Source organism: Urtica dioica, chromosome 5, assembly GCF_054948205.1.
Source record: "Urtica dioica subsp. dioica isolate 48M chromosome 5, U.dioica_male_clone48M_v1_H2, whole genome shotgun sequence".
Classification (NCBI taxonomy): Eukaryota; Viridiplantae; Streptophyta; class Magnoliopsida; order Rosales; family Urticaceae; genus Urtica; species Urtica dioica.
This window is the reverse complement of record NC_142760.1, coordinates 5,971,036-5,982,840: the sequence shown is the minus strand read 5'-3', so window position 1 is coordinate 5,982,840 and position 11,805 is coordinate 5,971,036. Positions and strand designations below refer to the sequence as shown.

Below are 11,805 nucleotides of genomic sequence, written 5' to 3'. Positions count from 1 at the left end.
TTTTGGAAAATGGCTTGAATCCTCATCACCGCCTTCAAAGCCCTCATCAATGCTCGTTGATTTGTGATTCTAAACCTTAAATCGAGTGGTCGCGAGTGTGACTGAGAGAGAGAGAGAGAGAGAGAGAGGAGAGAGAAATAGAGCGAGAGAAAGACAAGTAGACTTACCGGAACAGAGGCGAAGCACGAGTGGTGATGGTCGAAGTCTCGATCATTGAATCATAGAGAAAAAGAGTCAGAGAAATAGAAAAATGCAGAACAAGAGAGATATATGAGATTTGGATAGAGGAATTTACTGGCGAGCGTGTTCGGGGTGTGATGTTTGTGGTGGTGGTGGTCTGATGATTTGGGCTGAATGTCGCCACCATGGTCTCTCTCTCTCTCTCGCTCTTCGGTGCCCTTGTTTTTTTCTTTTTCTTTTTCGTTGCTATTGCTGAATGTTAAAGTGAAATATTGTCTATACTTCATCAAATTTTTTCCAAGTAAAATAGTGGAGGGAAATTTCCAAACAAAATAGTGGGGGGAATTTTCCACCTACTAAAATTTTTAGTGATTTTTTTGTATTTTAGATTTACACTACGTTGTTATATTGACCGTGGTGGATTTGAAGCTAATCACTACGGTTTTATTTGAATGGAGTCTAATAACTGCAAAAAATTTGATGATCGTAGTCTACTTTCACACTCTATTTTTGGACCAAAACGTAGTCTTCTTAAAAAATAATGTAGTTGGACCACAGTTTTGTGGTAGTGCTAGATAAATGTTGCCAGTTTCTTCACTAGCTAGCTTCAGCCCTTTCATACCTACATTTGGCGTGTCTTTTGGACTTCTTTCGTTTGATACCATAATCCACAACTTCTTTTTCCGAATGTGTTAAGGAGAATCTTCATCCATGATAACCAATGCCCTAAATTGGTAATCCTCTTGGCTTTGAGTCGCTCCTACAATTCCTTGTTTTTCGCTTCCACGGCATCGAAAGGATCTTGCATCTCTTTGAACTGCTCAGCAAGACTCGATCACGAGTTCGTGTTCGCCATCTCCTTTGAGTCGGTGGTAGCGTGCGATTGTGACGCTCTATTTGATAATGAAAAATAAATATTGAAGTAATGGGTTATTTGGTTCTAAATTGCAAAGATAAATATAATTTTGTAACTAGAACAATAATAATCTTGTTCTATAATTTGGTACGCTACGGAGTCTACAAAAATAAAATTTCTTATTTAGAATTAAGAAATAGTTAAAGAAATTTGTAACATAACTATCAAAATAGTTAATAAAATAGTCAAATTAAGGCAACAATTGTGTCATATTATGAGGAAGTCGGATGAGTTTTATTTTTAAATATTCGTATACGTAAATTATATAATTGAAATTGAAATTAGTCATTGCTCTAAAATTAATAAATATATTTCAATGATATTTTTAAAATTATATACAAGTTCAATTTGTAAATATAATTTCATTAGAAAGCTTAACATTTTTTTGAAAATAACTAATATAGCTTCAATTTTCGAGGATTACAATATTATTGATTAAATTATTTATAGACAAAATGCTATTTACAGAACAGTTGAGGGATATATGAGGTAAAATACAACATTAAACATACCAAAATAATTATAATAAGTGGCGTTGCCTTTGTTTCGAACGATATCAGAGTAAAAGCCATTAGAAAGAAAAGGAAAGAGAAGAGCTCTCAGTCAAAACTTAAAATAGGTTTAGGGTTTTGGCAAAAGATTTTCTCTTCGCAAAACCCTTTGAATTCGCAGCCATGGCGAGCACTAAGGTCCAAAGGATTATGACCCAGCCCATTGTAAGTATCCGTCTCTCTTCTTTCTTTGCTCTTGTTACAATCGTGCGTTTCGCTTCACTGACTCTCTTTTTGTTCATTTCTCTACCAGAACTTGATTTTCAGATTTCTTCAGAGCGTAAGTCGTTCTTTTTCCGTTTCGGAACTTCTCTTTCTAATAGCTTGTACTAATGGATTTTATGCTAACGATTTAAGTTGTTTTTCCCCCTCAGAAAGCGCGAATTCAGATTTGGCTTTTTGAGCAGAAGGATTTGAGAATCGAGGGCCGAATTATTGTAAGCTCTCTTCTTTGAGATTTGGTGGTCGTTGTAGGGACTTTTCGTGTTAAAAATTGTTTTGATGAATGATGATAGCTGGTAAAGAATGTTAGTTCTCATGTGTCTACACTGTCGTATTTTTATTATTTTATTGATTGCATATGTTGGATATACTTTGTGTATAGCAGCTGAACCCTGATTCACTAAGGATATGACAATCCTAAACTTGTGATATTTCAATTTGGTTGCAATGGAATTCGTATCTTTCTCCCGTTAATGTGTGAAGAGAACATGTTTTAACTATGTCTGGGACTTGATGATGCAGTATAGAAGTGTTTTTCTCCTAGTTAGTTTTATATTTGTTAACTAAAGGAAAAAAAATATTTTATGAATTTTAAGCTCTTAATGTGATTTACGTAGAATTTGAGATAAGTGTTGTTTTGTACTTTTATAGCTATTTCGTGCGCCAATGGATTTCGTGCTCGGTTAGTGAATGCGAAATTGCTAAGGAATTTCTGCGAAATCTAGACTTTTTGTCCCTTGATTTCATGTTGGTGAGTCATTTTGATGTAATGAAATGGAACTTAGAGAGGTCTAGTTGCATAAAAATGTTAAACCTTTTAATGAGCGGAGAGGAAGTGAATTTTATTCGAATTCTATGCGCTTGAGTGCTTGTTGTTACATGGATTGTGATTCCCTCGAGATGTATTTCGGGTCTGCATCTCATGAACAAACAAAAAATGTTTTTTTCCCCCTCCTTGTATTGCAAAGGTCAATTTGACCAGATTTTGGTACACAAGGAAAAATACCACCCCTCTTTCTGGTTTGTAGCTGAACTATTTCGATAATTGTTTCTTCTAAAAAAATATTGTTTAAGAGAACTTTTTCTTTGCTTTCTTATGGTAGTTTCTTGTTCAGTACAACGGCCACACAGTTTTTAACTCTCTCTGTTTTCCTCTTTTGGTTGATCAAGAAAAGCTTGGCTTGGATAACACACTTCCCTTTTGAGCTTTTTTACTTGCTGTATACAATGTGTTAATTAGCCAATTGTCTTTTATTTGAATATTTGAAATATTTATATGTACGTACACACCTAGTATAACACTGGAAAAGGAACATGTTTGCTTATTATTCCATACTGACTATCATTTCTGTTAAGTGAGAGGAATACAGATGTAAAAAGGGGACTCATAGGGACACTTACACTGATGAATGCAAAAAACACATCTTTCGTCTGTTTGAAGTCCCTATATGTTTCAGTCACTCTCGCTTTTTTACTATGGAAACTATCATTCTTTTCAATAGTGCTCTCTGTGCTGTTACAGACGTCAACTCTATGTTTTGGGTGTCTTTCCATGTCTGTGAATATATAACTTTCTCGTCTTTTAACGAATTGTGTATGGCACGCTTGTCTGCAAATATTGAACTCCTGTTAAATTGGGGTTCAGTCTCATACTATATATATATTCCTTAAGTTTCCTTGTGCATGAAAAGAAGAATCTTCATATCTATGCTCACGTATCTCTTTCCTGTTGTTTGAAGAATATATGGTATATATATATATTCATGAATTGAATAGTCCTGATTCATACGGGTTATCGATCTTGGCTTACAGGGTTTTGATGAGTACATGAATTTGGTGCTGGATGATGCTGAAGAAGTCAACGTCAAGAAAAAGAGCAAGAAGTCATTAGGTGGGTTTTAGCTCTCTCTCTCTCTCTCTCTCTCTCTCTCTCTCTCTCTCTCTCTCTCTCTCTCACACACACATCTGAACTTTGTTGTATGTGTTTCAGGGAGGATACTTCTTAAAGGAGACAACATAACTCTGATGATGAACACGTAAGTACACGAATAAACAAATTTCTTTCGGAACGTTCTCATCTTACTAACTTTCCATTTAAATTTACAGTGGAAAGTGATCGTCTTGGATTCATGCTGCATCGAGGTTTGCCAACTTGTGGTTCCATAGGCATTTCGTGTTGAGATTCTTAGAGTTTGGTTAAAGTATATTTTGGATCTTATGTAGGATATATAACACAAACGATTGTTGATTCTGTTTACGAGTAGATAAAACTGATGACATTTTTCGTTTCTTTGGCAAGTCAAGTCAATCGGGCTATATGTCTACTTCTTATTTGAGTGTCAGAATTAGGTTTTGTTCGATCTGTGTGATTGTTGATCATTTGAGTGCTCGAATCAAGTTCTATGAGTTCCTCAGTGCTTACGAACTAAAGTTTATATCCTCACCGTCTCGAAATGTGTTTCTGGTGGTTGCAAGTTCAACACCAGATTCATAAAATAACTTGGTTCTGCATAATTATATGCTGTCTAGCATTAATGTTAGGTATAAGTGCTTTGTTGGATTAGGAACAACCTGTTGGATTAGGAATGACCGTTTAAAACCGTGTCTCATTTTTTTGGTACCAGATTTGTCAAACCAAGTAAGCCCTTGCCTCTTTACTCAGATATCAGATTGGGTAAGACAGTAGGTATAAAGAACTACCGTCAATATTTAACTCGTTTTCCGATAAGAATGCTAGCTGTTGATGACTGACCAGTTGTTCAATGTTTGATTTTATGGAAATATCATTTGTCAGATGCAAATGGTGCAAAACTTTTAGAATATTCTTAGAAACTGCCAACGGAAAAGTCATTTCCCAAGAGGGAGTTTGTCAATAAATTAAGGGCAAAATTTTCCTTGACAAAAGATCAATAAATTTTCTTCAATAAAAATAAATTAGTAAAGTTGATTACTAAATTGTTAAAAAAAATACTTATTTGTGTGTTAATAATTTAACATTTTAATACCAAAGTCTGCCAATATTTTAATACAGTTTTTCTATATGATTGATATTCATACTGAAAATATACGGCAGTTTATACCCTTCTTGAAATATTGAAATTATATTTTAGCAAATGTTTGGTCAATAATTAGTAATTATCCACTCAAAATATCAACTGACCAAAAGGAATAAAAATGTCATCTGACATTTTTATTAGAGTCAAAATGATAAACTTGCATTATAGCCAACTTTTTAGTAATATTTGGATTGGCAACCACAATTTAATAATTGTAAAAAAAAAAATGACATCACTACCAGGTTTTAGTCGTGCCCATACATCTTCGTGCATAAATACGAAAAAAAAAAAAACAAACAAGGAATTAATGATGAATCACGAAGGAAAAAAAAAAGAAAAAGGAATCCTCTAAACACGCAACTAAGATCTAACCACACGTGCGCAATTTTCATAATCACAAAAATAAATTGTCAAAGTTTGGTGACGGGAATACACTCAACCTATGTAGATATTATTTAAGTTGTATTGAAGAAAATTATTATAAATTGTTTAGAAACAAATTTTCAATAATAAAAAAATATAATATTTTAAGAGGATATTTGGCCGCAACAGACAACCATTTTTTTAAAAAAACTAGGAAGAGTTTCATTTTATTGAGAAAATAAACGAATTTCATTTAATTAATTGTTCAATTAATTTAATTAACTGAACAGTTAATCTAATTAACTTCGATTTGGTGGGCTATTTCCCTAATAAAATAAAACTTTGACTAGATCTTTAAAAAGAAGTAGATGATTGACTAGTTGCAACAAATACTTGATATTTAAACTTAGATTAAAAATTTAAAAATATCTAGTAAGTATGTATTATGAATTAATTAAATTAAAATAATGCATTGGTATATTTTTTAAACCAAATGAATAAAGTTACATAAAAAATCATCGAACACTATTTATTTAATATCTAGTGAGCTATTTTCGAAGTAAATTTAATTAACCTAACCAGTTAATTAATTAACTTCAGTCTAGTGAGCTATTTTCTTAATAAAACGAAACTTTGACTATTTTTTAAAAGAAAAATGAATTATTGCGCTATTGGTTTAATTGCCTCTATTTTAATTGGAGATGGCTTGCAACTAACTTAGAATTTTAGTTTTAAGTGTTATTTTTACATGGGAAATTGACAACAATAATATCATTTGCTTATCACTTACATAAAGTCAACAAAAACTCAAATATTGACATATTTAGTAACAAATCGGTCACGATTGCAATTAGTTCGTGTCAATGTGTCATGAAATCAAATCAGTTCATGACCGATTTGGTACTAAATGTGTCAATATTTGAGTTTTGATTGATTTTTGGTAATTGACAAGTAATTGGTATTATTGTTGTCAATTTTTATTTTTGCATTAGAGTTGTTGTATTATAAAATTTTAGTATTGATATTACAATTAATATACTTAGTCTCTTCAATATATATCAAACTACTTCTAGAATTTCTAGTCTTGATTGACAAGTGGCAGTTTATAATGACAAGTGTCGGTCTAAGGGGAAGCAATGTGCTCTCCGAGTCATATTCAGGGTATATTTCAGGGGTCACTAGTCTTATAGCGATTTCTGACTCACTGTCCACAAACATCATGTAATTATTTATTTAATAATCCCTCTCACCGTCACTTCACTCTCACTCTCTTGCCTCGCCCAATTGCTTCTTCTTCAACTTTTATGGCACATTTGATTCTCCAATAAGCCTCTTTTTTAATGATTGCCATGATAGATGGCTTTGAATGGGCTGGAAATTAGACTTCCATAGCATATTCTATGATGACATGACGCCATTTTTTACTCGCAAGCTGTCGAATTGTTGTTGGGCCTCATTTGTTGACGGACTACGTTTAAGATTTGGTTGTTGGAGCACGTTCGATCAAATTGGCCACTAATAAATGATTGGTTTTAAATTGCTAAGTTTAGTTACCTACTTGTGTTCAAATGCTTGTACCACTATATGTGTTACCATAATTGTCAATCTCGTTCGATTGGATTGTGAGATGGTGATTAAGCTCATAAAAAAGAAGGAAATCCCGACAACCGACTTTAAGACTCATTATTGCGGATATTTTAAGCAATGATTAACATTTCGGGATATGACGGAAAAAATTTCGGCGAAATCGCGTTATTTTTGAAAGTCCGGCACAAAAATTGCAGCTTGGTCGTTTCGCCACATTGTGTCGTCGAGACGGCTGGGCGTGTCATTTTTTCGTCGATCTCATTTCGATAAAAAAAATGTCGTTTTATTTGTGCTATAAGTAACACATAATCGGAGTATTACGAGGTAATTTCACCGACTAAAACCCTGAAATTTCCTCTCCACGATGAAGCCGAAGACGAGCGACACATCATGGCGATTTCTACCAAGTCCAAGTTATTTCGATAGATCCTTCACAAAATCGGCAATTTTTTGGTTATTTCGACGTAATTTCGTCGCCGTCGCATTGTTTTGTCAGATGTTTGAATTCGGCCGGAACTGAAAATTTTAATTTTCGTATTGTTTTGATTTTCTTTTGCAAAATGTCGTTGAACGAAACATGTTTATTAAGATTGTGTGGTTCACGTATGTTTCTTTTTCAGATTTTTTAGAAAAGTTCCAAAAATATTGTGTATATTACATTGATTATTAATGTTAATAATGTCGTAAAATTGTTAGATTGTAATGATTTTTATTAATTTTTTTTCTTCAGATTGAAATGTTTGTTATGAAATTGATTAATGATGATAATGTCATAAAATTGTTAGTTGATATTTACTAATTTTTGGACAAAATTATTGTTCAATGCTTGTAGGTAAAGAACGATGACGGATGAAGGCGTACGAAAGTAGACGGAAGCCTTAATCATTTCACATGCAACTATTGTGGAGTGACAACAAGAGGAGGGGGTGTGACACGTATGAAACTTCACTTGAGTAGAAACGACTCGAAGAAGAATGTTAAGCGATGTGAGAAGTGTCCTGCAGATGTTAGAGAATAGATGAGGTTGTTGCTACATGAGGCTGAAACGAAGAAGAAAAATAAACAAACGATGAAGGAGACAATTCGGAGAGAGATGCGTGCGACTCTCGGTCCATTGACGAAGAAGGAGACATAGATGATGAGATGAAGCATAAACTATACAAGACAATGAAAAAACAGTCGTCAAGAAATTGCTGTGGCAAATTGGAGATCCGGTCTAGGCGGAGGTTCACAATCACACCGTGATTTGGGAAAGATTATGTCAACAGCTGCACCATCTCTTTATCGATCATATAGTGCACGGCAAGCAAGCCTTAATCCGAAGGTAAAAACTTCACTGAAGAAGCGTTTCAGGTAAAATTGTGAGTCGTTTCTTCATCCACGAGAGTGTACCGGCAAAAAAAGTGAAGTCTCATCATTTTCAGAATATGATGCACGAAGCTGAAGAATTGGGTAAGATAACTTGTAAAATTGTTAGGTGGATTATGATTATTTGATTAATGGGTTTCTGATTATTGGATTATGTAAAATTTGTTAAATTACAGGTTGTGGTATCCCTTTACCTTACCTGTACGAGATTCACAACACGTACCTTAAAGAATATGTGACGGATGCACATATGTACGTTGATAGTCAATGACCAATATGGCAAGAATATGGGTGCACCGTCATGTCTAACAGTTGGACCAGAGCATCTCGATTGAGCGTCATCAATGTCATGGTCTACTTAGTTGGTAAGACTGTTTTCTTGAAGTCTATCGACTCGTCTGATAAGATAAATAATTGGGATTATATTTATAAGATATTGTGTGAGGTGGTGAAAGAGGTCGGACAGTACAACGTGATCCAAATTGTGACGGATAATGGCTCGGCAAACAAAAAGGCTGGTATGAAGTTGTTGCAGAAATTTAATTTGTATTGGACACCATCTGCTGCTCATTGCATGGACTAGATGTTGAAAAATGTTGATAAGATAAATACTATTTAACGGTCGTGAAGGATACAAGGGAAATTACCAAATTCATCTACAACATGGGATGATGTTGTCGAAGATGAGAGAGCAAGGTGAAAGTGAGATTGTTCGTCTAGATCTGACAAGCTTCTCCACCAACTACTTAGATCTTATAAGCTTAAAAGGTGATAAGGGAGGGTTGAAGAAAATGTTCACTTATGATTGGTGGGAGACGTCCACGTTCCGTTCTACTCCGACCGAAAGATTTGTTGAGTCAAAAGTAATTGACACGACTTTTTGGCTACACATTGACGAAGTTTGTAAGGAATTCAAGCCCATGTACACTGATGTATGCTTCATGGATGGAGAACTCGTTCCGACCTTAGGTGCGCTTTACCACGTTTTCAACTTAATGAAGGCAAAGTTAGAAAAAATTCCAAGCAAACAATGTGTTGTGGATATTGCGGTCGAAAGGTGGGAGAGACAACTTGGTCACCTATTACATCAGGGAAACTACTACCTAAATCCGAGGTGTCAATACAATCCGAACATCGTGATGAAGCCAAAGCATGTTAATGTCGTGACTATCGTATTTGAGACCTTGCATCCACATGATGATTACTCTTTACTTGGGAATGCGGAACGTGTTTAAAATTATGCACATTGTATTATTCAAATTTCTAATTTACGAATATTGTTTCCTAGCTTATCCAATTTCGGGATCCGAAAAGATTGTTCGGGAAGAAAAGTGCGATGGCTAACCGAGAGAAGATGATTGTTGGTATGATTATCCAAGTCATGTAGATTATGCTTTATGGTATAGACATTCATTATCAAAGTTTGATTATAAGACTCATTTGTAGCCGAATGAAATGTTCAGGATTGAGACACCCATGTTAAGGAGGTTGGCCACGCGAATTCTTTCGCAAACATCATCAGCATCGACATGCGAAAAAAAATTGGAGCACTTTTGCGCTAGTCCACACGAAACAACGATATCGTCTAGCTTACAAAAGGTTGGAACAACTCATGTTTTGTACCTACAATATGAAGTTACAACTCCGAGACCGGAAAGACAGGTACGAAAATAATGAGAGGCGAGATCCATTAGACATCATAGAAACTTCAATGCAAGCCATGGGTGACGATGTGGAATAAGATATTCTTCTTGAATGGATTCGACCTTCCCACCTCGATGATGAATCGCAATGACCTGAGCCACAAGTTGCTGCACAAACTCAATCAGAAAGTATCAATGTCGAATGAGTATTGAGTGACGAGGTGGATGTATCTTCATCCGACGATGACGATGATGGTTGTAGCGGTGGTGCTGGTGTTGGTCTTGGTAGTGATAGTGGCTATGGTAGTGATGGTGGCGGTGGTGTTGGTCTTCCTTATGATCCTTGGACTATGGGATCAGGATACCAAGCTACTTAAGATGAGGACTACAGAGCGCGCGACCCACTTGGAAGGTACTACTATATTCTGATATGTTTATTAATATGACGTCGACTTCATCGCGACTCAATTTGACTCAATGTCGTTTGACCAAATGTCGTACCAAGGAGATGAAGGTTCGTATCCATATCCTTATGCATGTCCTTATCCAGTGCATGTGCCTATCCTTGTTCCCGTTCCTGCCTCCTTGGACTCCGCGTAGATGATGATTTGCCTCAAATTATTGGATATGTTATATCCGGTCCCCACTTAGTTGGAGTATTACCTCAGTATCCTGTCCTCTACAATGTTGTTGGAGGTGACCAACAAAACTACAATATGCATCTCAACAACTACACCACTACATATACGAGTCACATGGCATGGTCAGAATGTTGTGACATCCAAGCACGATCCGAGTGTAACTATCAACCCCAATGCCACTCAAGTTACTATTGACTCTTTTTATCTGTTTTGAACTTAGTATGTGTTTTGAAATGGGAGCTCGAGTATAATAGCCAATTTAAAACATAAAATTTTCAAAATAACAAATGTTTTGTTTATTTTGTGGAATAGCCAATAAACAACATTAACCAAATTCATCAGATAATTATACCCTCCATAATGAGAAAAATGACGAGATATAGTATTCAATAAACAAAATATATTTGAATAAATGTCAGATATTGCACAAAACGTGGAAGATATCTCACCCACATATACACGGCAGCAAATAAATTTCAACTGCATTCAATGCTAAATAAAGGGAAGAAATCATCATCACACCCACATATACATGGCAAGACACAGTTCTCGAAAATGGAAATCTCCAATTTAAACTTTTGAAACCTAATTTACGCGAGAAAATGGAAAATCAACCGGCGCCCAAAAACTTGAAATCCTAAAACCCTTGGCGAACAACGAATGATAAACAATGACTAACGAGCGCCGATTACGATTCACGACTGAAGAAGAGCGAATCGGGTTTCCTTTAAAAACTCAATAATCGGTAGGGCTAGGTTTTTATGACGTTTGTTTTGAAAAAATTAGGGATTTTGTTTGTGATACTTTGTAGCTGAAATTTCTTTAGTGTTTTTTCGAATCCTTGGTGGTTGTTAGTGTTGTCGTTCATTACTTTTAATTTTAAATCTTTATGGGTTAAAATCGTTAATGTTTGTTATGGTGTTGATTTGTGTATATGGCGTTAATGTCCACAGACAAAAGTCATTTGTGGAATCTGTTGATCTGTGTTGATTTGTGTTGATTTTTGTTGATTTGTGTTAAATTTATCAGTTATGGTTTTGAAGTAAAGAAATTATTTATATTGTAAATTTGTGTATATGTGTATAAAGGAATTTTAGGTTATACCTGTGAGTTTAGGTTTTTCGTTAAATCGTTAATATGTTTGTATATTTATGTGAACTCAATGATTTTGTATTGTTTTTGAAGTATAGGTATAGTTTTGTTAAACAAAACATGAAGACAAGATCAAGTGCGAAAAAGAAATCGACGACAATGAAGGCAAAGCCAAAGTTGTCGTAT

At 34.9% G+C, this 11,805-nt stretch overlaps 2 protein-coding genes across 3 annotated transcripts; both read left to right on the top strand.

Annotated features, from left to right (window-relative positions):
* The first annotated feature begins 1,614 nt into the window (after positions 1–1,614).
* Positions 1,615–4,200, top strand: LOC149395006 (uncharacterized). Of its 2 annotated transcripts, XM_089616059.1 has the most exons (6): positions 1,615–1,812; positions 1,901–1,927; positions 2,022–2,084; positions 3,682–3,760; positions 3,860–3,905; positions 3,976–4,200. In XM_089616059.1, exons 1-6 carry the CDS (start codon positions 1,771–1,773, stop codon positions 3,983–3,985), a joined length of 267 nt encoding a protein of 88 aa, XP_089472185.1. In that variant the 5' UTR covers positions 1,615–1,770; the 3' UTR covers positions 3,986–4,200. The 2 variants fall into 2 exon arrangements, with proteins under 2 accessions (XP_089472185.1, XP_089472186.1); XM_089616060.1 differs by lacking the exon at positions 3,976–4,200 and having other exon boundaries at positions 3,860–3,909.
* A 4,102-nt stretch (positions 4,201–8,302) lies between these two features.
* Positions 8,303–9,478, top strand: LOC149395005 (uncharacterized). The gene is made up of 4 exons (XM_089614179.1): positions 8,303–8,327; positions 8,420–8,495; positions 8,556–8,761; positions 8,874–9,478. The coding sequence occupies exons 1-4, from the start codon at positions 8,303–8,305 to the stop codon at positions 9,476–9,478; spliced, it is 912 nt and encodes a 303-aa protein (XP_089470305.1).
* The last annotated feature ends 2,327 nt before the right edge of the window (positions 9,479–11,805 follow it).

Bases quoted from the DNA above. Each gene is read 5' to 3' on its own strand.
- LOC149395005 (XM_089614179.1), top strand. From the start codon at position 8,303: ATGATGCACGAAGCTGAAGAATTGG. The intron at 8,328-8,419 runs GTAAGATAACTT...GTTAAATTACAG, and splicing joins GCACGAAGCTGAAGAATTGG to GTTGTGGTATCCCTTTACCT. The intron at 8,762-8,873 runs GTATGAAGTTGT...ACGGTCGTGAAG, and splicing joins CTCGGCAAACAAAAAGGCTG to GATACAAGGGAAATTACCAA.
- LOC149395006 (XM_089616059.1), top strand. From the start codon at position 1,771: ATGGCGAGCACTAAGGTCCAAAGGATTATGACCCAGCCCATT. The intron at 2,085-3,681 runs GTAAGCTCTCTT...CTTGGCTTACAG, and splicing joins GAATCGAGGGCCGAATTATT to GGTTTTGATGAGTACATGAA. The intron at 3,761-3,859 runs GTGGGTTTTAGC...TATGTGTTTCAG, and splicing joins AAAGAGCAAGAAGTCATTAG to GGAGGATACTTCTTAAAGGA.